Source organism: Mugil cephalus, chromosome 20, assembly GCF_022458985.1.
Source record: "Mugil cephalus isolate CIBA_MC_2020 chromosome 20, CIBA_Mcephalus_1.1, whole genome shotgun sequence".
Lineage (NCBI taxonomy): Eukaryota > Metazoa > Chordata > Actinopteri > Mugiliformes > Mugilidae > Mugil > Mugil cephalus.
Window position 1 is genome coordinate 15,955,985 of NC_061789.1, and position 26,736 is coordinate 15,982,720.

General features: G+C 43.4%; 1 protein-coding gene across 1 annotated transcript in view; it reads right to left on the reverse strand.

Moving 5' to 3' along the window:
* Positions 1 to 3,016: 3,016 nt before the first annotated feature.
* The window catches only part of baiap3 (BAI1 associated protein 3), a 36,295-nt gene continuing 12,575 nt past the window's right edge, over positions 3,017 to 26,736 (reverse strand). The window contains exons 3-34 of the mRNA XM_047572690.1: positions 22,123 to 22,210; positions 20,647 to 20,730; positions 20,422 to 20,529; positions 19,794 to 19,853; positions 17,721 to 17,787; positions 17,258 to 17,471; positions 16,956 to 17,000; positions 16,784 to 16,861; positions 16,122 to 16,227; positions 15,588 to 15,695; positions 15,400 to 15,492; positions 15,071 to 15,174; positions 14,821 to 14,938; positions 14,512 to 14,636; positions 13,364 to 13,454; positions 12,951 to 13,007; positions 12,763 to 12,860; positions 12,560 to 12,611; positions 12,278 to 12,429; positions 12,057 to 12,180; positions 10,773 to 10,913; positions 10,497 to 10,592; positions 10,006 to 10,221; positions 9,725 to 9,793; positions 9,565 to 9,644; positions 8,850 to 8,958; positions 8,386 to 8,457; positions 8,185 to 8,268; positions 7,798 to 7,918; positions 7,589 to 7,712; positions 7,217 to 7,422; positions 3,017 to 6,998 (exon numbers count right to left, since the gene is read on the reverse strand). Of these exons, the coding sequence (XP_047428646.1) occupies positions 6,895 to 6,998; positions 7,217 to 7,422; positions 7,589 to 7,712; positions 7,798 to 7,918; positions 8,185 to 8,268; positions 8,386 to 8,457; positions 8,850 to 8,958; positions 9,565 to 9,644; positions 9,725 to 9,793; positions 10,006 to 10,221; positions 10,497 to 10,592; positions 10,773 to 10,913; positions 12,057 to 12,180; positions 12,278 to 12,429; positions 12,560 to 12,611; positions 12,763 to 12,860; positions 12,951 to 13,007; positions 13,364 to 13,454; positions 14,512 to 14,636; positions 14,821 to 14,938; positions 15,071 to 15,174; positions 15,400 to 15,492; positions 15,588 to 15,695; positions 16,122 to 16,227; positions 16,784 to 16,861; positions 16,956 to 17,000; positions 17,258 to 17,471; positions 17,721 to 17,787; positions 19,794 to 19,853; positions 20,422 to 20,529; positions 20,647 to 20,730; positions 22,123 to 22,210 (3,394 nt within the window). The 3' untranslated portion in view covers positions 3,017 to 6,894. The remainder of the gene's footprint in view (positions 6,999 to 7,216; positions 7,423 to 7,588; positions 7,713 to 7,797; positions 7,919 to 8,184; positions 8,269 to 8,385; positions 8,458 to 8,849; positions 8,959 to 9,564; positions 9,645 to 9,724; positions 9,794 to 10,005; positions 10,222 to 10,496; positions 10,593 to 10,772; positions 10,914 to 12,056; positions 12,181 to 12,277; positions 12,430 to 12,559; positions 12,612 to 12,762; positions 12,861 to 12,950; positions 13,008 to 13,363; positions 13,455 to 14,511; positions 14,637 to 14,820; positions 14,939 to 15,070; positions 15,175 to 15,399; positions 15,493 to 15,587; positions 15,696 to 16,121; positions 16,228 to 16,783; positions 16,862 to 16,955; positions 17,001 to 17,257; positions 17,472 to 17,720; positions 17,788 to 19,793; positions 19,854 to 20,421; positions 20,530 to 20,646; positions 20,731 to 22,122; positions 22,211 to 26,736) is intronic.

Here is a 26,736-nt window from a genome sequence, read left to right on the forward strand (position 1 = left end):
GAGGATTTTCAAACTGACGTTACCTGCGAGGAAGCTCCCGATAATACTGTGCATGAATGGGCCCTAGACTGTGCACTCAATGATGAACCCAGCAAAGGCAGCCGTGTGGCCCCTAAAGCGAGGCTCCTGTTTTCTATCTCCTTAAATGAGCGTTCAGAAAACAGCACGTGAGCAATGGGCTGCAGTTCATCTGAAATCAGATGAAAACATTCGAACGCTGTCATTGTTGGAAGAACACATGGCATTTCCTGCTTAGCTATGAACACTTGGCTTGAGCCAAATCTGGGGTCAGATCTGGGTTTTTGGTTTCCCCTCTCATTCATGTTAGTAATACAGTCATGCTATGAATTGTGGGTAATTCTGGTAAACGGTCTTCTGCGCTGCGGCGTTTGTATGTGCACAACAGTGGGTGGTATGGGAGTAAACATTCACGCTGATGGACTGCAGGTGAATATATCTGTATTCTGATAAGATGACAGAACACTGCGTCAAGCTAAAGGGACGATTCTCGAAATGGGCCTGGTTAAAAGACTCGGCAAGTCACTGGCTCTGGCCCAAGCACCGTCCTATTTGCATTCCTCAAGGGCAAGCTGTCCAATATTATCTCTACTCAGTCCAGCAGAGGCCCCAGAGGCCACAAAGGACTTGCTGTGTCGGCTCCTTCCCACATCATATTTGCGAGAGGGGAGAGGCCGACCTCAGAAGTGTTTAATTACGCCACAGCGAAGCACGCACCTGCGGACAACAGGTGTTTAAGTCCTTCAACTGCGGGGGAACCCGCCTCTGTTCAAAAGAAAACGTCTCAGGTCCTGCCAACGTCAGACATTTATTACCCGCTATCTGTGATGTCGTCACATTTTCCGCGGAGCCTTTCTGTGAAAGTGCATCAGAAGAATTCGTTCCTTTCATTCTTTGAAGAGGAACTTTGAATGACTCCATGCACAAGCACAAGCAAGCACACGCAGGTATGGAGGGTCATGCACGACAGCTTGGCTCGTCTGAATCGATAATCTGCGCAATCTCCCGCGGCAGATGCAGGCGATCCAGCGTCACGACTGAGCCCTTGGCGTCAGTCTCCATAGGGAAGCAACGGCACTTCCATGTCAGGGAGTCTGCAGGTGTTCAGTCTTAGAGGAGGGAAGGAAAAAAAAACAGAGGGAAGGAGTGTCTGCGTGGGAGATCCAGGTCGAGCTGTGGGAGTGAGAGGAGAGGAGTGTAATATTTCTGCATGGAGGATTAGGGTTGTTTGAGGGGAGATAAGACATTGCAGGATCAGCGTGCTGTTAAATGTGTCTGCCAGAGCCAGCAGAGGAGCAACAGCAATGCAGAGGCTCTGCCAACATTCCTGGGGATCAACACCACCTAAAGGCTCCCACCTCTCTCTCTCTCTCTCCCCCGCTGTCAAAAGTTGAAGCAAACCTGATAAGGGAAGTTCACTGTAGCTGCTCTGCAGACCACTAAAGCATCTAGCACAGGGGTCTGCAACGGTTTTCAGGCCAAGGACCCACAAACTATTATATCCATTCAATATTAAGCTATTCAAATATACACTTTTATACTTAAGCCATTTTTTTGTTTCAATCTAAGCCTCCTGTATACAATAGGCCCCGCCCCTATCGCTGCTGAGCCAATCACAGGGCCGCATATTACACATATTATACATATGCATATACAATTATACATATTTTGTACAGGAGGCTTTGATTGACAGGTCTAGTGTGCAACAGTGTAAAATATGTTGGATTCATGTTCATTTGTATTTGAGGAAATTTAAATTAAAATTTTTTAAAAATATATATATAAAAATGTCTAATCAACCAAAGATTTTCCGACCCCCCCGCAGTACCTCCATGGACCCCCTAGGGGTCACAGACCCCCTGTTGAAGACCTATGATCTAGTATAAATGAATTATGTCAGAGCAGGAAACGTGCCTTTGTAGTGAGAACTGAGTTTAATCCAAACAAAATATAACAGAATGCTGTTTATTTTGCATGTAAATGTATCTCTATCGAACAAAAAAAATATCATTTAAAAATATCATTTGTATGCGGGTACTTTTACTTTAATACGTCCAAACACTATTCAGAGCCAGACTTTCACTTGCAGAGTTGATTTCTCTCAGAACAAAACGTGCCCAGCCCAAGCACTTGAAGGCTCTCTGCATTCAGAGATAAATCGCCCACGTTATGGAGGCGAATGACCCTGAGCCTCAAGAAAATATCAGGCCGCGCTGAAGTCTCAATTTCACGCGGGCGTCGCAAACAATCAAAGCACCTCGTGCATTGTGCCAGAACTGACCAGGCTGTCGAAGGGAGAATTTCTGAAATAACGAGGACATCTAGTGGTCGGAACTGACATGAAAAGACATACTGTACATTGTGTTTTAGTGTCACCGACAGATGAAAGGGAATAGTTGAGAGTGCTGTTAATCTATAAAAGACTTTCCAGCTGCACACACGCACGCACCACGAGATATGACGCACACTAGAGGGCATGATGTCTACATTGGATGACAAGATCCTCTCCGCACCTGAGCCAATCTTCTAATTTAAAACGTATCGATGAGGACTCACAAGCACTCACGGGCCCTTGTGTCCTCTAGCTGTGGGAAATCCTAATCCATCACAGCGGCTGTTTGAGAGAGGTGGACAGTGAAGTGATTGTGCTTGTGATTGTGCGGCGGCCGAGGCCCTCTGGCCTTGTAACCTCACTTTGAACGCAGTGAACGCTCCTATTTCTGTGCATGGCTCCTCTGCAGCGTCGCCGCTGTGTTACAGGATGCGTTTGATCTGCACGTAGGTGCTGCCGAAGGGAGGCAAAATATTAAAGGTCAAGGAAGCCATGGAGACAAAGCGCTGGGTGGGGGGGGGCAGGGGGATTGAAGCCAGGGATGATGACATGGTAGAGAAGATGAAATGGACAAACAGGCCAGTGTCAGTCTGAATACACTAAATTCACAGGTAATGGTTCAAATTATAACGGTGCTTCATATGCCAGTGACGTGACGAAAACACATTCAAATTTAAATACAATCTTTATTGGAGTCATAGACATCTCCCAAAGGTATAATCCAATGAACAGCAACACGGGCATTTACAATTCAAGGACGAATAATTCACTTGTACGATAACAAATTGAAAGATTTTGCCTCTTGCAGACGCTCTCCTCCCGCTGTCGCCTTTAAATCTGAATGGCAGACGTCAAACTCAGTACTCAATTCAACAATATTTCTAATATCACTTTGAATAAAATATGCCAGCACTGACAGTCAATGAGATTCCGCTCAGCCGCAGCTCCGGCGCGCTTTGTCATATTTTCTGGATGCCGAGGCTTTTTCTGGTCTCTTTTTTCTTTTCTCTTTTTTTTCTTTTTTTTTTTCTCATGACGGCCAGCAAGAACAACAGCTTTTGTAAATGAACACTGTTAATAATACGATTACTTCACAGAACATTTGAAGATTAAAATGCTTTCTTTCAATTTCAAAACCCAACGGAATAAACCTCAGCTAATACTGACCAGACTGCCTGGGTTTACTGGGCAAAGTTTACAATACGATTAATAATTTAATAATGGGAAGAGATGCTTTGCTTTGCTCAAGTAGAGAATGTGGAAAAAGGAGATTTTCTTTTTATTCAAAATTGTATTCCTGTAAAAATTCATTACGTTGCTATTAGAAATATGTAAATGAATTCTGCATTGTGGTGCTGCTATAGATTTAAATATACAATATAATATACGCTTTATTTCACCGTATAAGGTTTGTGAGGTTGTATTTGTCTTTGTAAGTAGCTGGGCACAAGTCCTGGTTTGAAAGTAACACAGGAAAATATAATTGTTAGCTAAATATCGCACTTTTATCTCGGTTTATAATGACCTAACAGTTTGCAGAAGAGATCGTGGGTGATTTTTAAATAAACTGAGACTTAAATAGCAAATTCTACCTGAAAACTCCCTAAAAACAAAACATAAAAGGCAAGTGTGTTCAGATGGACTAAACGGATAACCCACGTTCGGACGCCCTGATCGATCTTTGCAGTAGTGCAGCACACGCTTCAAGCATAGATTTTTTTTTTTGTGTGCTTCATCCTCGCAGCCCAACAGGCTAACAACAAAGCACTAGACGAAAGCGAATACTGTAAAGTTACGTCACGATCAAAATGCTGTCGGTGTGAAGGTTTTGGTGCTAAGTTCTCGCTACTTGCTACAGTGTCTTTTTCAGCGTTTCTTCACTACACATGCGCTTTAATACTTTGTGATCAAAAATAATGATGGCCTCTGACATCCATTAGGAAATACCGATATCTTGATTGCGTATCATTCCTTGTACGTTCCATTCTAGCAGAAAATCGAAAAGCCCCATTGTCTGCTTTTGCTCACGATGAAGGAGAGAACTTGTGTCTTGCTATAGGTTTACCAAGTTTAACCTCCTGAGAGGTCAAGGTTTAGGTTTTATTGCAGCTCATTTAAACCCATTGTCCTCATAAGTGGATGTTTTAGTCTGCCATCTACTGGTAGCAAAGGGTAAAACTTATGTTTATTAACATTTCTAGTTTGATATGATGCACAAATTTAACAAATTAGCAATTTTTGCTTATCAGCGAGTACTTGTTTGAGGACGTTGGGACTTAATTGTGTGCAATTCTGCTATAGCACAGCCACGTTCAGGTATTAAAATAAACAGTTTTATATTTTGTCACAAATCGGTGACTTCTTTATAATATAAATAATGAAATAATCCCAGTGTCCACATCGTTTTCATCAAAAACTACTACTTCCTGGTCGAAGATAATGCTTAGTTTTTATACGTCTTAGGTCCGATTAATCCCAAATACCTCTAAGAGATTAAAAATGCATACCAAATAAAAGCTGAGGTCTCAGGAGGTTAAACTTTAAGCTACATTTTAAACAGTAAGGACCACTGATTTAATAATCTATCTGACCTGTGGTTAAGTTTCAGTTTACTAGTTTATCTTTAGCTTTCTATTCAACTATATGGAGCTGAATGTAAATCACTATGACTAACAGATGATTAAAAGTTAAGCCATACTTTCTTTTAATAAAATGTCCTAATTTTTTTAGCCCTGTGATCGCCTCTCCTCTCCCCATGTGGAGACAGAATAAGCAGTTGTAGAAAATGAATGAATGGAAAGCCCCCTTTTTAAAAACATAGTGGACTATTTTATACTGAAATGTATGCTTTTTCAGTTCAAACCTAGGTATTATGATACCAAGAATAAATAATTCATGGTTTAGAAATGATCTCAGCCTCTCAGTCACTGACACAGCTTTGACAGACTGGCTACTAGTGTTGAATTATAACTGCCAGGTCAAGAGAGCTGCTGCAGGTACGAAGCCTTTCCCCAGCTCAGGTTCATTACACTCTTTACCTGAAGAGATTAAGCTCCACAGCGTGACACAAACTCAAACGTGCACAAGGCCTATAATGAGCCGGCATCGACTCAGCGTTGGGATAACAAAGGCCGTGCTTGATGTTTGATGGTCGCCTTGATGGTTGCTGCATGAGATCATTAGGCGCAATTAGCTCGGATTTCTCCTAATAAACGTTTCTGGAGTTCTACCATCTGGTCATGAGGCCACCCACTGTGCCGCACTCTGTATTATCTTCGGGGATGTCAGGAGGATTTTTTTTTTTTTTCACCCTGTTCAGTTATGAGACATCAGGGTTTCCTATCATCTCTCCATAACCATGAAAGTACATTTCTTAATATAGTTGCTGTTGCTAGCAGAGCCAGAGGAGCAAAAGCAATTAGTAATTTCACAGTTTAAATGTTCATCTCTACAAATGAAGCCATTTGTTAAATCTGGTCAGCTTCTTTAGTTGAATTATTATTATTATTATTTTGTCAGTGTCCATGTGGCAAAATGAGGACGAAATAGCAAACCGAATGAAAATAAATGAAAATTGATTAATTAAAAATGACATCTGATAGTTTAATAAACCACCTAGAAAAAATTCAAATAACTTTTCATGACTTTCAGATTTTTAAATCAATTCAAGCCTTTCTCTAAAAGCAGTTGTTCGACACATGTTCCTCCCTCATGTATGACAGATGCGCCTCCTTTTGTGAGGAGCTAAACTGGTGTGAAGGTGTGCCTATAGCCTCTTCAATGACCCATCATGAGCTTTGTGAGGAGCAATTTGAAGGGCTGAATGAACCTGAGCTGTGGTGATTCCCGCAGGGCAGCGATAAGACTTCCTTCTGCTGATCTGTCTGATCGGCCTTAAGACGCCAAGTCTCAGAGAGCACAGTTCCCGAACGCTTTTTGTGGCCTTTCAATGATTCCTTTCATGATACACCTATTTTTATTCCTAAATGTTTGTTGGCCTATCTGTAAACTGGAAAATAAGTGCAGGTTCAGGGTTTCGCGCCCTGAAAGAGCTTCCATGCAATTCATCTACAGGATGTCCGTGAAGAATGTGAAAAGTCTCGATATCTGCTAAACTCCCCCGCAACTAATGAGCACATCTGAGGTATAGATTAAGACTTTTGAATACTGTTAGCTATGTAAGCTACTTCCACAAAATAGTTCTGAAATCTATCATATCAAAGATTATACAACAAAGATAACATTTACTTCATTACAAAAAATATAGACTAGTAACATTTAGGATCAACTATCCATTGAATTCTAAAATATAGTTTAACTGAGACAGCATAGGGTTGCACAGTGACAGGATGTTCACCTCCCAGTTAGAAAACGGGAATAATCTTCACCGTCTTCCTTATTTCTTTTGATTTTGGTATAATTACAGGACAAACGATAACATTGGAAATGAATTTAAATAGGCTATTGTAAACATTGTACCAGTACAAAAGCACATGTCGCAAGACGTGGTCCGAGAACACCAACACAGGCAGCGCTGACAGCTTTTACTCCTCCTCCATTGACTTCTCAATCTCCTTCAGCCTGCGGACAAACTCCTGAGCCTCCCTGTCGCCAATGCGGGCGTCCAGCATCCTCATGATTGGCTTCTCTGGAGGGGAGAACAAATAGATGAGAACAGTTTCTACACCTGACACAAATATGTCTAGATCAAATGGCTTTTCATATTGTGTTGTAGAAGTCATTGGAAACCCAGGCCTACACCCTCTGGCCCTCTGGCCCTCTGGAAACCAAAATCATGTTTGTGTAAAACAAACTAACAAAACAAACTAATAAAAAAAACGTGATCTAGCTTGGAGCTATATGTACCACTGGGTTTACTGCGAGACAGGTGCAGGATGATGGGCTGGACGCTCTTGCCGGCCGCTGAGGCGTTTGGTCTTCCTGGCCAGCAGAAGTCGCTGAGAGGAGCGATGGCTTCGCCGGCGAAATCGTTGGTGGACAGCCAGTCATAGTCCATCACAGTGAAGGTCAAGCAAGCAAACCGGTGTCTGTACTGTTCAGGGCTGACATGACTGGAAGACAATGGAACCAAACAAATGAAACACAGACTGCGTGCAAATGTACATTTAAAACCCTAACCCTAACCCTCCCAGTAAGTAGTTACCCTTAGAGTCCACTGTACAATTTGGTTCAAAATCACCTACTAAGTAAGAGGAAGAGAAGGTAAAAAGTACTCACAAGTAAAAGAGTTCATCAAATACTGGGTGAAGGGTCTTAAGTTTCACTTGCGTGCGTTGGCTTTTGGCCATCGGAAAGAGGTGATGAGGACAGAGCTCAACGATGACGAAGGGGTCACTCAGACCTGAAATGAGAGTCTACAAAGTAAGTGAAAATCCAACTTGAAATAAACCACCCTGTATTCATTTCAGACTGTTACAAAGTTTTACCGTTAGCATCCAGTGCAATAATATCTGCAGCGTGTAGAATCTCCACTGTTAGTCTCTGTTCAGGAGCATCGTAGTAGCACTTCACACTGATCCGGCCATAACGTGTATGTTTGAGTGTTTTCTGCAACATCAAGATAAAAAAAACTCAACTGCTGTACCCAGCAACACAAAGGAATCATTTTTTAACAGAAGTGAAAACATGTCCACCTGAGTGTTGCATTACTTGACTGTATTCTCTTTTTCAAGAGTTCAGGGGAAGAAAAATGTTCAGTCAGAGAGTAAAACAGTAAGGTGAAAGAAGACAGAGCATTGCGCTGTCCAATCAATACTTCTCTTTCCGCTCAAGGGGCCAAAATTGGATTGTCAGTCCGGCGAGTTGAAACACACCTGGTGGGAAATCTTCTCCAGATAGTACTGTTCAATCAGCTCAAAGGAGGAACATTTATTCAGCCTGAGCTCCTCATCTAGGGCCTAAAGCAGCATCGAGATGGCCAGAAAGAGAATGAGATAAAAGACACGGCACGTATGAGGACATAAATCTGACCTTCTCATCAGGAAACTTGGTGAACAGATTGTGAGGCGTCCTACCTTGTACTCTCCGCTCTTCATGTCTTCCAGGAAAAGTCCTTCCCCCTTAGCATGGAAGAACTGCAGCAGGGTCTGAAGCATTTAAGGAAAAGTCAGTTCATTTACACGGCTAATTTTAATACACCGAAGTTTCCACATAGAGGGAGTTGTTGTTCACACAATCAGTGGGGGACCTGTGGCAGGATAACATGATAACCGTCTGGCGAGCTCAGCCCACTCGTGCGGCATCCCATGACTTCTCATGCAAATCCATCAAGTCCTTGCCAGCTGGTTAGACTGACATCACAATATACATCAGTTTCCACATTGTCATTAATAAGAGAACAAACTTTGGTGCTGAACTTCTGGCTTCATGTTCATCTGACATATGCTTACGACTCCAGGAATTAAAGAACGATGGTAACAGTAGTGATGATGAACAACCAAACCAAGCAACAGAAGAATAGTGACTGATAATCACTGACCTCCACTGTGTACTGGAAGCGGTTGTAAAACTCCACCTGGACACCCCTGTTTTCAGTGACCGTGTCCAGGATCATCCGCACCAGCAGCTCCCACATGCTCTGGAGAACTCTACCAGGCGGCAGACACAAAGAGACGCCCACGCGTTTGTGTTTACCAGCTCTTCCAATTACACCCCTGCACCCTGAGCCACATGTACTGTATATTTTAACAGATAACCGCTCGATAATGAATGCTTGTAAGTGGTGTAGGTGTTAAGGGTTATTATTAATGTTGCAACGCTTGCATTCATACAAAAGTCACAGCGTTAGATTTGCTGAGCTGTCACTCACACCTGGTGCTTATGAAATAAGATCAGAATGAGATTTCATTTAAGAAGCGGAGTCCAAGGTTATTGGTGTTTACCCGACAAATTTCACATCTCTTACACAGCCGCAATCAAAGATGGGTCTGCAGAAACACCTTTAATCAAACGTATGCTGATGATGCAGCATTATGCACATATATTTTATCAGTAGCTGCCCAGGTGCTTACATGGAAATGATTAACTTTTCAGAACGTGGCACACTTGGCACACAGTGAAAAAAAAAAGAATAAAACCTTGAATGTATTTTGCAGGGTTGGCTTGTCCAATTTTTTCTCTTGGTTTGCAGTCTTGTCTCAACAAAAAAAAAAATCATATTTGCAGAAAGGATAGAGGAGAAAAGTAGTAATTACCTGGTCAAATTTTCCTTCACGAGGTTTTCAACGAGGATGACCATAGTTTCTTGGAGGTACTTCATGAGAGGGGCAACAGCCTAAAAAAATGTCACGTATTTAATACGTAATGAGGCTGAAAACCGCAGAGTGAAGACGGTGGACGGACGGCGGTACGTACATCGTCATTGTTGATGGAGTCTGGAGACAGGCTGATGTGCTGGATGTACCTTCGCAGCTCAGGCAGCATCTGCACAGAAAGATCCACTTAGATTGAGGCAGATATCCATTCGGGTAAATGCACATGCCTAGACAGATTTGTGAGAAATTCCATGCAATCCCAGACCAAACCATCAAAAAGATGAAGAAAGGAGGATGAAATGTTAATTTTTCTTTATCTAATATAAGATGATGAAGCCTGTAGAAACTTTACCCGAAGGAGCTACAAATCAAAGTGTTCACCTTGTCGGTGAGCAGCGCGATGAGGCGTTTGGCTTCTCTCTGCAGGTCCAGGTCCATGTTAAACAGCTGTCCGTTTAGAGCCTTGTAAACCTGCTCCTTGCCCTCTACCCCGCAGGACTCCTCCATGGCCCGCTCCACACCCTGCCAGTCCAGCTCACGGGGCAGGTGACCCAGGAAAACGCGCACGTGCTCTGTGTTGTTCAGGGCAATGCAGAGCTAGCGGGGGAAAGCGAGGAGGAGCGAAAGAGGAGAAACAGAGGGTGGAGGTGGAGAAAAAAAGAAGGAAAAGAAGCAGGGCTACAGAGAAGTGGAGGGACGGGATGCAAGTGTAAATGATTGATAACGACAGGAGGCATCTGCTTTGTATTCAGTTGTGTGTACACATGTCTGCTCTCCTGCTGAGCCCCTTGTGTTGCCAGGGAGAAAACTTGCTGACATTTTTTGACGTCACTGCGTGCCCTCCTCCGGGTCTGTCTTGCTACAGGCGTTACCTGCACTGTGAAGCTCTTGTGGTCTCGGCCCAGCTGGTTCCTCTCAATCTTGCGTGTGATCATCTCTGAGTAGCAGACAGCCTCGCTGCAGAAATTCTGCGGCAGATCAAATGAGCCTTGTTATAACAGCACACTTCCAAGTTTCCTTTTCCGTTTCTGCCTGTTAAAAGCTTTCGCAAATCATATGCGCATGACTGTATCCGTGCTCCTCTCAGTGTCATGTTTGTATGGGAACAGGATGTGAGTACGTGTGGCAACACAACAAGTGGCACTCACGTCTGTCAAACGCGTCACAAAGATGAAGGCCCCCGCAGAGTCTGGCCATGCCAGCTGGTGCCAGATCTCTCGTACCTGGCCGAAGCAAATTGTCACTTCCACTGCGGAGGAGCTGTGTTTGGCTTGCTGCACAGGTTCGAACTGTTCACAAAACACATGCAAGTTTGTGTAATGAAATCAAAGTGTAAACTAACAACAGAGTCTTTATAACACATACAAGTTATGTAATCTTAAGTGAATATTCTGACATTTAATATTAAACCAGCAAACAGCTATTTTCTGTGCTTTTGAACACATTTACAGGAACAGTTTTAAGCTTCTTGTGAATGTGTATAACACATAAAATAACTGCCCGGATACACCTGACAACTCGTTAAGTGGCAGCATTTTCATTAGACAGCTTAAAGAAAACTTTAATGCATGAGATATAAAAGAGAAAATCATCCACCCTGTCGACCCCATTTAGTTCTTAAAAGCTGGATCTCTCTTGTTTTAAACATGTCACTTGCTACCAGGTTTCAAAGAAGTCGTCCAATATTAAATGCATGCATTAAGACACCCTGAGACTGGCCCGTTACAGTTCACCAATGGGTTTTATCAACTCTGGTCTATGTATGCTGCATTTTAAATCTCCTTTAGCGCAGCTTTTGACACAGTGGGAAAAGGACCATAACGTCTTGACCAGCCCTCTAAAGAACTCTATCTGCATTCATAATGCGGCTCTGCGGGGTCCCCCAAGTGTCTAGTTTGGGTCCCCTTCTGTTCGGTTTGTACACACTAACCCTGAGGCAATCATCCTTAGACATAACACACATTTGTGGATGAATTGCCATGAATGTTTCACATTATTAGAAAAAACTTCTCTCTCGCACATGAATGACTCAGAAGTGAATATAATTGCTCCCTGGCCCCAGCACAATTTCTCCTCTATTCTATTTTTCCTCAGCCGAGCTCCAACAGGTAGTCTATACTTTTCTTATCTCGTCTATACTTGACCATGCACTTAATTCTGGTGCTGGAAGGCTTTTAACACATATGAGATCGTATTACCTCAGGCCTTCATGTCCTTCACTAGTTACTTGTGAGTTTTCTAACTGAATGAGCTTGATCCTTTCCTGAGAAGCTCCAGATGGAGCCAAGATCTCATCTTGTTACTAAAGGTGCTAATCGAGCCAGTGGCACTGAGTGTAAAATCTGTTCACAAGAATCACATCTGGTTTATTCTTAATAGACATTATTTATATACAATAACTTAGCTGTAGGTTAAAGGCAGACGCTTCTCACCTTGTCAGTTTCCACTGCTTTACGGATCCTGTCACACGATCTGTCGTGGACAATCTGCAGCCATTTATGAATGGAGGACTTGAACCAGTTATGAAACCCTGTCAAGGCCAGCATTTTAGCATCCCTGTTAGAGGAGAACACACACGCTTTTTAATGAACTACCGGCCACTAGCCAGATGCTTTCATGCTGCTATACGAAGAGTCATTAAAACCAAACTGACTTGAGAGGCAGAAACTCCCGAAAGCCTTTGAGGGTTTTCAAGGACATGAAGAGCTCAAAGATGGTCTCTCCCATTGTCTGAGTCAGTCTGGAGCTCTCCTGTTCAAGAGTCCCACACACCCTCTCCATCGCTACATTCACGTCATCAGCTACCTGTCGGATCAAAGAATCCGTCTGTGTTCAAGTATCAGTGTCGAAGTTAGCAGCAACAACAGAGCATGACTCAGAAAGGCTTTGCAAGACACGTTCTCGGTGACTTTTCACATCATTTGCGGTGACAGACCTGTTTCTCCAGCTGCCTGTATGATATGCTGAAGAAATCCACCTTCACAGCGCTGTGAGAACAAGCAGGCAAAAAAAAATTAAAAGACGCCAGTCAGAGATCTAAGCAAACACATCCAAATATGTCTGCGCCAGGTATCTACATGCTCCCCATTATGTTTTGTTGTGTTGAGATGTGCGCCGCTGCTGTGAGTCGACATTCACCTGTAGAAGAGTTTGTTGTAGATATTCTGGGCTCTCTGAACGTCTGCGCACACAGCATCAATCACGTGGACCAGCTTCTTCAGCTGCTCCTCCAGAGTCTGCGTGGTTAAAACACATGAATACTCGAGTAAGGCGCCGCAACATAAAATGTTTCATTACCATGTTTTTATTAAGCCATAACACCTTACCCCGTCCTCCGGTTTATATCGAGCAATTAGGCTCTCGTACCACTCAGCCGTTCCCTTCTGTTGAAATCATTAAACAGGGTATAAATGGGTTAAAGTAAAGGTTTGTTATTGAGTTTTCCACGTCGTTCACATTCAGAATGTCTCATTAAAACACACTGTATGTGTCTTTAAACATGCAAGTCGTTTCTGTTCCTGCTTTGTCACCATCAATACGGATCACAATACACAGTTGCACTCTGTACCTGGACCGTGTAATACCTGGTGTCATGCTGTGTATTCTTGGCCTTATGCTACTTACTGCAAATAATACAGGATGTCAACCAAGTGACCTTCATCTACACTATACCACCTCTAGTGGTTAAGTGTACCTGTAAGTGTTACAGTGATCCTTCCTTTTGCACTCGCATGGTTACCTTGACAGCAGTAGTGATGTCCAAATGCAGCTCATTTCGAAGAGGACACACGGTCTTGAATGCCCGCATGTTTTGCATGTAGCCAAACCCCCTGGCATGTACAAACAGGAGAAAAAACTATTACGGTAAAAGATCAGCCCGTCACACAGTAACGCGCCGCGCTTTCAGTTTGGTAAGCAGCAAAGCTACAGTATAATCAAAGTGGATTATTTCCACTCTAATTTTACGCAAGATTGTGCATTATCCGCGCAGAGGAAGAGAGATACAACTTTAGCCGTTAGGTGAGTCACTCGGTGTGAGTGTGCGGACATCGCTGAGAGGTGTGGAAAAGATCTCCCTTGAGGTGCTGATCACTGGGCAGAACCCGACTTCCTACAGAATTAGTTTCTATTAAAAGACTCCCACAAAGAAGTCCAACACATAAACTTGATAATTAGCTGATTTTACTGTCTGGGATTCATCCGAGGTAGACTCTCACTTCCTACTTTTGGTCAATGCTAAGGAGAAGTTTTGATCCAGATAAAAGTTTCTGTTACATTTTGTACATCCAAGGATTGCTGCATTTCCGGTTATAGTTCCCCCATGTTCAACACGTGGCTCAATGACAATGCATCGGTTAATTAACGATTTCAAAAAAAATCGGGGAAAAAAAGGACACAGTGCACATCACGGCCTCCTGAAAAAGAACGCTTGTGATTTTGGTTAAACGTTTTGCAAATCTACAAGCTTTCATATGCACATTAGTTCTCTGAAAGGGATGTAATCCTTTCAGATTGTCATGCCGCTCTTACCAGTGTGCATGAGAAGATTTGGTCAGTGATTTTCTTAGTGGAATGGAAGCATATTTAATGATATACATAAGGGATACAATATGTTATGTGGGTAAAATATGCTGGCATAAATATCTGCTAGGTTTCAGCTTTTATGCGGCAAAATGCTGTGAGGGGCAAAGGCTTAACATTTCCTTTGACATGAGTAATGGGAAATGATAAAGCTATTTCCGTCCGAGTAAGAAAGCCAACTCCGCTTCCTCCACAGAGCGGGACTGCAGCCTCTCCGTGTCTGTCGGGGTGAAAGGTTGGTTTGAAAGGCTGCTCTTGGTATGGGAGCACGGCTGAGTGCGTGATGTGATGGCGGTGTGACTTTACCTCAGCATGAGCTCGTAGCGTGTAATGGCAGCGGCGCTGGTGCAGGGGAAAACCTGACGCATGTTCTTCATCAGGCACAGGCAGTGCTCTGTGTACAGCCTGAAGCTGTCTGACAGCTGCCTCTCCTGGACACAGGAAGGGCCCTCAGTTATAGCTTCCACCGGCTGTGAGACATTTTTGGCTGAACCAAAAACCTTGATGAATGTCAGTGAAGAGCTGAGCTAATGAGGTGACTGCTCCTAGATGATGAAAGTTTTTTTTTCTTTCTTTTTTTTCCCTACAATGGGAGGCCGACGATGGAGAACCTACCAGATCTCCCCGCACAGCAGGAGGGTCCCACTCTGCATCGATGGTCCTCAGGAGGCGCAGCAGCAGGGAGTAGCACACCCTCTGAGTCCGATGGTGGCTGCTGTAGCACTGCCAGCGACTACCATAAAAAAAATATATATATGTATCTATATATATATAAAAAGAGAGGCAAAAAAAGAGGCACCATCCTCCTGACCCTACAGCTTTTATATTTTATTTGATGGATTTTTATTCCACCATTAATACTCACATAATAGCCTGCTGGAGTGGAGAGAGATCAGTTTGCACAGCATGGTGAGTTAGCACAGTCCATGCTGGAGGAGAAACCTGCCCATTCCAATTATACGGCTCTCTCTATAATTAAACGTGGGAGACTTCAATGTCTTATCAGTGGCACCAGTGTAAGAGGAATCAAAACACTGCGTTTTCTGTTTGCTGAAATATCATACCATCAGTGGAAATGATTCTCATTTTGTATAGATTGTCTTAATCAACAGATGAAGCGAGTGACTAAACAACTGTGGCCAGACTGAGACTAAAACTGTGAAATGTAAACTGTGAAATCTGGTGGAGACTCACCTTAACATGAGCGTGCTCATATTCCACAATCTGAAACAGCAGTTTCTTGTGAATGGAGACGTTTGTCTCCTTCTTGGATAAGGTTGTGTCTCTCTGAGGGTGAAAGAAACATGTTGTGTACTTCTCCGTGCATGTACCAGAAAGCATATTGAAGAGCTGTTGAGGTACTCGAGTTGTACTTAAAATACCTGGCTGGTGAAGAGCTTCAGGATCAGGTGACATTCTCCCTGGACTTTAGACGCACTTGACCGGGGCTCTAGCTTAAACCAGGTGTCGTAGCCAACAACAGGGATCTCCTGCAAGAGGGAAGCCATCCTGGTTAATGACACAGCTTAGAAATGTTCTTCACACTGAATCCTTTATTAAATGATATATATTTCACCAGGGGTCTTCAATGTTTTTCAGGCCAAGAAATAATACACAGGTTCAAATATATTTTTTTAATTTCGATTTTGTGTTGTTGACTTCTGCCTCCATTTATCCCTTTACTAAAATATGTTGGATTCACGTCAATGTATTTGTAAAGAAATTTAAATTTGGGGGGGAAAATTAAATAAAAATATATAAAAATATCTAATCAACCAAAGATTTTGCGGCCCCCTGCAGTACCTCAGTGGAACCCCTTCTAAGGACCTATGTATTACAAAAAGTATATTTCTGTCTGTTTTTGATTTCTCACAGTATTCACTGACAAAAGATTGTTTTCCACTTTAAACACTCACGTTCAAAGGAATGTTGATGCATCCGAGGAAGTCGTCGGCGTTCTCCTCAGAGCCCGAAGATGCAGATCCGTTGGACCGCACCGACTTAGCTATCTGCTTAAAATACCTGACAAGAAAGAGCAGTGTGCAAGAAAAAAAAAAGAAGAAAAAAAAAGGTGAACTTCCTTGAAAATTGCACAATTTTATGATCCTTTCGTCCAGTGGCTATGATTGACATCCTTAGGTTTCTCATTAGACTTTCCAGCTAGTTATTACCTTCTGAGACCTGGCTGAACTCCCTGTGTTCTCTGTGTGCACAGCTTTATTGGCACTGAGATTTTCTGTATGTCAGTCTATCAAAGGACAAATACCAAATGAGCCAGTGGATCTAACGAGCAGGCCTGGCTCCGCTTTTGCGCCGTTTTTGCGCCAGGCCTCTTCATTCACAAGCACCAGCTTCTCAACTTCATTCGCATGGAAATGACGCTTTGATTGACAAATTTAGTGACTCATCTCTGGTGAATGAATTACGCACCAAGTTCTATAATTGTGTCCCAAACCATTCAAACACTTGCTCATCAGAACAATGAAAAAATTAGCACGTCTTATCAAACATGACTCTGTTTGCGTCATTACTTGAGTTGTAATCTGGAATTAAAACAACAAACAGTGCGTTAGTCTACCTGCCCATTCCTCGAAGTCCGCTGACTTCATTGAGCTTTTTGCAGGCCTCGGCGACGGACACGTCATCGTCGTGATCCCTGGAGAAAAGATAATTCAGATGTTAATACGACCGCTCGAACACAAAAAAGAAAAATGTGAGATAACAATGTTGCCCTGTTGCTCTAATCTTACCATATGTCCAGATGTAAGAGGTCATTATGGACATCATCTATTTCACTGAAACGCAAAAACAACAGCAACCAAAGGGGAGATGAAATGATTAACTAAACAATCCTTTTCACATGTAACATTTTCAGGGAACAGTCCATTCCCTTAGTGTCCCTTTCACAGAAATGACGACGTGTTGCTCTGGTCACGTAACTAACAGCTCTGGGCATCAGCGCGAAACAAATGAAACCGCGAATCCCGCAAGTGACACATGCCGCCATGTGCCGCGCGTTGGGAAAGGTCAAAGTTTGACTCGCTGCACTCACAAGACAAAGTGCTCGTCCCACACCGGGTTGAGGGTCTCGGGCTTGACCTCGGTCACCTGGATGCAGCGGGCAGGCAGCACCTCCTTGGTGCTGGAGCGTTTCTCCAGCTTCTCCTTCCTCTTCCTGAAGCTGAATTTCCTCTCCTTCTTTTCCTCGGTCTCCCGAGGGCTCTGGCCCAGCAGGATTCCCAGCATGCAGTAGGGGTCGCTGTAACCTGGTCACACGTGACACAGAGAAGGATCAGCTCTTTAGTCAAGTACTGTTTCGCTGACATAGTCCATGTTTTTAGGCCATATATACATCAGATTTTAACCATTAAAGAGCCAATCCAGCCCAATCTTATTACAAATCAACAAATGTCCATCTTTTCACTTCCATATTGTTGCTCTATAATGTACAGCATATTTGATCACAGATTTTACTTCCTGTTAGCATAGGGTTATTTCATGCTGTATGGTCTCACCGTTTGCATCCTTGGCCATCAGATTCTTTGCTTTCACGACAGAAACTCTCAAGGAAAAACTGGCGCGCTGCGGAACAGAAACGCACATTTCACTGAACGCAATGAGCACGGTCAAGTAAAAAAAAAATAAAAATTGACTAAATTCTCTTGCAACTGCGTGTAAGGCGAACGCCACTGCGAGCTCACCGTGAAAGTCACGGGGTAGAAACACATGACGCACCGATGTTTAAAAAAGAGCCTCCAGTTCTAAACGAGGATATTAAAAAAGGTCCCTGGCAGTAAAATGAAAGGTACGAGATCAAACAGGATGACGCTTTGGGTGTTGCAGGGTGTTACATCTCTGACAAAAAAAAAAAAAAAAGAGAGAAAGAAAATCTTTAAGGCCATCAGTGAACTCCAACTGAGGCTCGCCAGGCCATGCTTTCACCTTATTACTACTGCAGTGCACGGCCTGCGAGCTTGAGAAAACAGCAAAACGCATTAAGACGCCACCTGTGACCGCACAACTGAGGGTTTAACGACGTTTCTAAACCTGCAACGTGACCTCCGTGGGTCTGTGTGTTGCGTCGAAACCCCGGAGCACTCGTCCGTGTTTTCACATACGGCTTTATTATAGTATTCTGCGCGCTACTTGAAGACAATTTAAATTCGCGAGAGCCGTGCGTCACAGTCAGCGTGAACTCTTCTTCAGAGTCGGGTAGTTGTAAGCGCCGCATTATGTGCAATCTTGCATAATTACGGTTTTAGTAGTAAGGAAATAAAGGCTGGCCAAAACAATAGGGTCTGCCTCCATTCTGTTTTATTATTCTACATCTAAAAAAAGAAAAAAGAAATCACAGCATGTTGTGAGGTAGGTAAAAGCGTATTTTTGTCCTTTTTTGAAAAACTGCCTTTGACGTTGCTCTTACGTTATCTAGCAGTGGTAATAATTGTTGTGAACTTGGACTGGAACATAAGCGAAACCCTCGTGTTTTACTCCATTACTTCGGGCATGTAGCTGCTCCCACAGCTTGTTAGCTAACTGTCTTTACCCTTTCTTCTGAAAATGATTTTTCCCTTCATGCGTGGGTGGACTCTGCGTGTCTGTGTGATGGTAGACTAATGTTTTTTGCAGCTGGCACCTTATCCAATAAAGTAGTGCAGTCGTATGTCATGCATGTTTTACAGCAGAATAGCAGGGACAGAGTTAAGTACATACACACAGTAGGCTACATACATTAGTATGTGTTCGTGAGCCACCTTTTTATTTTCCTTTTAGAAAATTTCAGAGCAACAAAGTCTTCCTCTTTCTTTAAATTTACATTGAAATAAAAACAATAGGTCAACAGGACAGTTGTTTGTTGTGCTCACCTTCTTATATATGACTGAAAACATATAACTAAAGAGTGTTGATGAAATAACTTTTGAGCATTCGTTTTTAATTCTGATTTTATACCAAAACGAACTCAGTTACATCTACTCTCTAGAGCACAGGTCTTCAACATGGGGTTGCAAAATCTTGGTTGATTAGGAATTTTTTATATGCATTCAAAATTTTCCCCCACATTTTCCTCCACAAATTTAAATGTCTTTACATACACATTAACATGAATCCAACATATTTTAGTACAGGGATAAATGGAGGCAAAAGACTATAGATTATAGCACACTATCCTGCTGTTGCACATGTATAATATAAAAATGAATATTAGAAACCATTATGTGAATACCTTAATATTGAATACAAAATGATAAAAATGATGTATATTTATAAATAGCATTAATATGGAACATATATAGCAGGTAGGGGGTTCCAGTTTTGGGGTCCTTGGCCTTAAAAACGTTGAAGACCCTGCCCTAGAGAATGAGTAATTTATCAGGAAGAGTTCGACTTTAACTCTGAAAAAGGGGTAAATAAAATTCTGTTACCTCTGCCTTGGGATCTATTCGATGGTCTCACATATACATTCAAATTGATTTCATTTTAACTGAAGGATTTATTAATGATTGATTGATTAGATTTCTCTCAATTCATAAAAAAAAGACTGTAAAGGTACCTCTGTAGGATAAATTTGCGGTATGTAAATGCCTCACCTTGGATTCTTGAACTTTTTGCAGAATGATGTCGTGCTCCTCCTCACCCATATCGAACACCTCGGAGAGAAGGTCAGTCAACGCAAAAGCCACTTTATGCGACAATGACGCATTTTAAACTTGTTTTAGTGCCCATTTCACGACCGGAACCAAACAGATATGAAATCCGCTTCTCTAAAAGTGGCCCATAACATTTTCCTGAACATATTACTGAACCTCCTTTTAAATGCTGAAATCTTTTAATTGTGTGACACCCCATGGTGAGGCGCTGCAAACACACCTTGAAAAGAGACGCCCACTCAAATAGAAAAAAAAAAATATATATATATATAGAAATAAATAATAAGTCATGTGAATGAATGCAATATCACAACTGAATATCAGTACACAGTGTGACTGCATGGGCTTTGATGTTTAATCAGTTCTGAGCCAAGAGCATCTGCTCCGATTCTTTCAGCCTGCTCACAACAAATAACACTCTCTATGAGGCTACCATCAGTGTTACTGACTGAGATTTAATGGAGCTCAAGGAATACAGTCTGTTTTCTGATGTCCCTGAAATTATTCACACTATATATAGATAGATAAATAGATAGACATATAGATAGGTGGATAAACAGATAGATACCTTCAGCAGGTAAGCAAACAGCTCGTCGTCGCCTTTGACGTGTTCTGATGAGGCCACCCCGACCCTGTTGACCACCGTGTACACAGCCTCCTCATAAAGCAGGTCCAGCTGCGTGAAAACACACTCTGCTTAATAACCACCCCTCAGAAACAAACTCTCTTCTTTTGCCTTCTGCTCGGCCGCACGTCAATAAGCAGGGATGAAAAGCAGCAACTTTGGACCCACCTCCGACCTGCTGATTCTGTCGGGGATAAAGGCCTGGTCCACGTGTTCTTGGGGCGGCGGCACAGTGCAGGCGCCTCTCTGGCACTGTCGGGGGACAAAACCGGTTTAGCCAAAAGAAAAGCAGCCCTCGGTAAAGGTCGCGTTGATGTAAAAGTTGTGTTGCGGGGAGCAGCTGAGGTCATCGTAACGCAGAGCGACCTACGGCGATTTCCATTACTCTCCCTTTCAGTCGAGGGCCAAAGTGAAAACAAGATTTCTTTTATGGACAGAACACTGATTTGAATTCCTGCATTTTCTAGAAAGTTCTACCGAAGGGTGCTCAGGAGACTGTGGGAATGTGTGACACGCAGAGAGCTTGATACGTTTCTCCGTGGCATCATTTGCCAGCTATTCATACAGGAGAAACCAATCAGGTCATCAAATCGGTGTCCAGGAGGAGGAAGTCTCTCGAGATTGCATCACGGCAGGTAACATTCCCAACCTGCTGCTGTCAAATTGCACGCTTCTAAAGTTGGCGCGCTATTTATAGAGACCAGACCTTTAGGAATAAAGATGGACTCATTGGGCCACATTAGCGAACTGAAGACAGCTTTTCAGAGGAAGGATCTCACACCAACAGTGAAGCATGGTGGTGGTGGTGGTGAGATTGTTATGGTGCGGGGTTTGCTTCATTGCTTCGGGGACCGGGCAGCTTGCAGTCACTCAACTATGAATTGTGCATCATATAAGAGATGCTTGAAGATAATGCGAAGCCATCTGTGCGGAAGCCAAAGCTGAAGCGGAATAACGAGCCTGAGCACACCAGCGTATTCACCCAGGGGTGGCTGAAAGGGAAGACGTTTTGACACATGCAAGAATCCCGGAGGAGTTCTGCACGGAGGAGAGCTCAAACATTGGCGCAAGGTGATGTTTGAGGCTGTTAGAGAACTCAAGGGGGCCAACGGCAGCTTCTCTTGCATCGGTGGAGTCTTACTTCTGTTGATATTAAAGAGGGCTAGAAGCAAATTGAAGTTTTGCTTGTCCCTGGCTTCCCAAAAAGCTGCCAGTTGTCATTTCCACATGCCTGTAAATGAGGAAATCACTCCTTGATGACTGCTACAAATGTCACCCAACTAGCTGCTGCTTTTATGTAACATTTAGCAAACCACAACTAGAGAAGCACCCTGAGAAGATATATTAATGACCCGCTGTGCAGATATCCCTTATGCTTATGCACCATCAACAGTTTGCTTTCTCCTTCTCTACACTCAGCTGACGAGTCACCGAGCCAGTAGGAGGAACCGAACATAGCCTCCGACAGCAGCTTGTCACAGCTGAGCTTCCAGTCTTCCGGGCAGCCTCTCTAACCCGGTCCTTCTGTCTACAGACGTCACAGTGGCCATGGCGATGGGCTTCAAAGACGACCCTGTATGCATACCGTACGTGTTGTAAGTGTGTAGCAGACTGAAAGGTGGAAGTCGGGGGGGCGGGGGTTACCTCGGCCTGGGCGGCCCGCATCATGTTCTCCTGTTTCTGCAGGATGGCATTCATACGCTCAAAGAACTCCACGCTCTCCTCTGAAACCCTGCCAAGAAGAGGGAAGCAGAATGAAAAATGGTCATCATCTCTGAAAATAAATACGGGGGGGAAAAATAAAGAGTGGGGTGAAATGCGTGTCGTGAAATGCATGTGTTTGGACAGTAATGAAACCCGGCGGGATTCAGCGGCATCATGTTTACAGACGTCCTGGAGGAGCGTCTGTCGGCGAGGATGATCCGTTTGAACTACTGGACTCCATCACCTGCAGCTCCGCTCTCCGCTCATTATCAAACACCATCTTGTGTCAAGCATTAAAAAAAAAAAAAAACTGCACTCCACGTGAACCATGTTAATCTAGTATGATGAGCGGCGCTGTCTGCAAAATGCTAATTGTGTTTTTCTGCCTCCTCCAGGTGCGAGTGAATCCCCGGACTCCCGCTGGCCCCTGTTGTCATGGTGATGCGGGCACATTCAGGAAGGGAGTAGCTGGCTGAACACCTTGGGAATCCCCACCACCACCACCTCCACCTCCACCTCCACCTCCTTCACCCCCCACCTCCTCCTCTTTCCAGATCTCTCAAAGGGCGTCTTCCTCCCGGCCTGTATGGAAATCACCGGCCCCGGCAGCAGCTCTGATGTGAGCTGCAGCGGAACCATCGGCGTCAGCCGCGCTGTCTGCCTGTAACCCCTCGCTGCCGCCGCCGCCGCCGCCGTCCCCACCCTCCCAGCTTGATCCTCTTTCCGTACCTCTCAGGCAACCCCATCACATTATGCAGAAGAGCTGTCCACAGAGGCCCTGACTCGTTCCTTTATTAGCGTCATCGCATCACAGCGGGCGTGTGGCAGCCCATCCCAGCACCCACTGACTCTCACCATGGTTGGGAAGCGGATGGCAAACCCATGAGCTATTGATGGAGGCTAATGGCAGCCATGCTGGGAGGTTTTCAGCGAGCGCAGGAAAACTTAGAAGCGAGATGCGCTTTGGTTCAGAAGGCTAAGTCTTATATCAGTGCCAGGCTGTTCTGTAAATCCCACTAAATTTTACAAGATAAAATACATAGACTGTGAGTGTTATACTACAGGTTCCTAATCAGTTGTTGCCTTGATACATTATGTGATGCATAAAATGTCAAAATACAGCAAAAAACAATCTTATTTAGGATACTATGTACTTAACTTTAAAAAATGCTAATTGTGTAAGGTCTACATACAAACTATTCACAACAACGCCTAGACTGCCTCCCCGCCTCTTCTAAATTAAAGCTTCCGCTGATCTTTAACTCCTCAGTCAGCGTTTGAAAGCTAGACTCCACAAAGCGGGTCTACAATCTGTCAATGCACGCTCCACAAACAAAGCTCGCGCCACTAACAAGGCACTGGGAGCTTTGTGTTTCCGAGCTTACAGTTTTCATTCGCACATCCGGCGCAAATAAGCTCCATTTCATGGAAAGACTCATGCTCGTACTTCTCCTCACATCCGTCTCCAATTGTCCAGGGCATTCTCCTATCCAGAAATCTGTCCCATCTTCTGTCAGTCAGCTGGAGGATTTGTCCAGACAGTCTGGGATCTTATTTTATTTTTTTGTCCTCCCTTCTCTTTTTTAGGCAGAAATAACGCCCAAATGATTCAGTCATTTAAATAAGAAGAGAGAGAGGGAAAAAAAATACTAAACAACACTAATACCCTTCAACCTTTCTCCCCCTCGCTCTCTCTCTCGCTCTCTCTCGCTCGCACACGCCCCGCGGAATAACAAACTTGATTTGATGTTGCTAGGAAACAAGTCAATTCCTTTTATTCTAATTTATTTTTCAGAATTCATTCAAATGCTTCAATTATGTTGTCCTGTCTGGAGAGTAAATCAGACAGAAAACACAAACACGAACACTCTGAACTTTTTCTTTTTGCAGACAGGATGTTTAAACGCAGCGGACCGCGTGCGTGGAGGGTGACGGGCAGCCCCTCACTTCGATATAATATGGCAGCGCATACATAGTAATTAATATTGCAGACATCACTGTCATCTGCACCGTGACAAACAATGCGACGTCTGTACACATTATAATAAAATGAGATGTTTTTTTTTTTTTTTTTTTTTTTTTTGCATCTGACTCATAATGGATGTCACTGCACAATACGAGACTACGGCTGCTATAAGAAATGAAGGTCTCCGCGACAAGGAGCCCTCTTTACGTGACACAAAAGACTTTGTTTTACTCTAATTACACATTTGATTAAAGCGGCACAACATTGCAGGTGGAAAGGTGAGATACAATCGCTACAGCTCGGCTCCACTCTCTCCATTCAGGTACTAGTGATGGCAACAACTTATCTCTCAGATAATAGTAGACACAACAGCAGCCTGGCGGGAAATGATTTCACAGGCTTCACACTGAGACAGTGTGCGGCACAATGGCCGACGGAGGATTCTAAGACATAACAAGGGTCGCTTTGACGCGAACAACTTTCATGATTCCTACAACTTACAAGAGAAAAAAAAATCTGATCGTATGTTGTGCTTCAGTAGCTTTTATCTTACTCTACAGTATTGCAGAGTTAGAAAAAAAAAATCCTGGACACATCTCAGATAGTGAAAGTCAAACAAATAAAGTGGCTTCTTCAGAGAGCAAACACGCAGTAATGGGCTTAAGGGAAGGATAAAGTGGCGTAAGTACGCAGAGGAAGCGGCTACCAGTGATTTTGATGAAATTCAGGGAGCTGTAGCGGACCAGGGGAAGTGGGCATGAACCAAGCGGAACTAATCTCAACTCTGAGCGGACACGATTGAGTGGTAGACCAGTGGGAGCATCTGAAAGCCCATCCACATATGAAGCTTTTAGGTCTCCCATTGCTTTGAAGCTGGTCACAGAACATAGAAAAAATGTTAGCCACAGTTAGCACAACGTTTGTTTGTGCATCATATGCCGATATGTATCTGTATCAGTGGAACTACTACTTGGAACTTCTTTAATATTTCATTGTTCCACTCAGTGGCGTCGTTAGGCCTGTTTCATTCTTAAGCCCCCCTAATTAGTTTGGTGTTGTTTTATTTAAAAAAAAAAAAGAAAAAAAAAAAAAAAAAGGCTAAGCCTCCCCTGTACACAAGGCCTAGTGTTGCCCCTGGTTCCACTTCTTCACACAGCTGCTATTAATCCCTTGGTGTGTGTTTCACCCATAGACTGTGTAAAGATGGATGGCCAAGAAGCTCCTAAAAACCAAAGCCAAAGCAAGTAGAGCTCCCCCTGGTGGCTGGTTGAAGTAGAGGTCAAACTGCACTTCCTTCATATCAGTGGACGGGACTTAGAAATAGATAGATAACTTTATTCATCCCCGAAGGGAACTAAAGCACAACTCAAATACACATCAAATATTTCTTTAATCAAGGATGGTTTCTGTTATTTAGTTATTTGACACCACAGCAACAGGATGTAGTATAATGGCTACTACCAGTTGCCACGGCAACCGCTCCGTAAAGCAGCAGAGAGTTGTAAAAACAAATCACTTAAAAATTATTGACATTCTTCCTTTGACATTTCCTCTGCAGAGCAGAGCGCAGTATAAATTAAACATGGACGAATTTATCCAGGGAAAAAGGAAGGACGAAGAAACGAGAGCATGAACTGGAGGTGATTGTGATTCGTAGTTGTGTTTGTGTTGTGTAAGTACCTGACTTGGGACTACGACACTCTCACAAAGCACATTCACACTGATGCCGAATGCACCAACGTTGATTAATGTGCATTGTCCCAATTCAGTAAATCAATAAATGAAATGAAATAAAGTGTGGTCAGGTCATTGATAATGTGGCTCCATGTGGCTCCACCCTCGGACTGTACTGTGCAGACTCTGGCTCCAAACTCCCAAGATGGCGCTGCACGTATCCCCAGGGAAATACCACCAGTTTGGCCGACGCAATGAAGTGGGGACACATTGTCCATATGTGGACAGTCTGTGGTGCATGCCTTGATACAGGAGGATGAAATGACCTTAGCCAGGGCTTTTGATCCTGCCACCATTTGTTTCTTTTAATTTCGGTGTTCAGCTTATTTAACTCAGGTGGGAAATATACAAAAGGATAACCACAGCAACAAGAGACTGAAGCGTTCACCAGCGACAAACTGTCAGCTGCAAAACGATGGTTGACGATAAATGGAGCTTCAGGCTGCTTAGGGCTTGCTGTGAACACATCCCACAACTGCACCGAAACCAGAACTGTGCGGATCACGCTGAGTGTGTTTAAGGGCTGAAGGGGTGTACGCACAGAAAGGCAGCACAATGCATACTGAGAGTGATATATTATTATATATCCATGTATTGTTGGACTATTGTATTTAACAATCATTTCTTGAACATTGCTATTGAAACTGCCTAGAAGTCCTGTGAAAGACATCCGTGAATGTGGGAACAAACCAGGCCAGTAAAGCAGAGTCTGATGCAAGTATGTATGTGTGAATAATGTCAGCCTTGACACTCTGTGCAATGCCTGCTTTACTCTGTGATGGGGGATGAAATGTGAAGCCCACAGCTAGTGACAGAGAAGAACTGCTGAGTGAAATAGGCAAACAATAATAAGA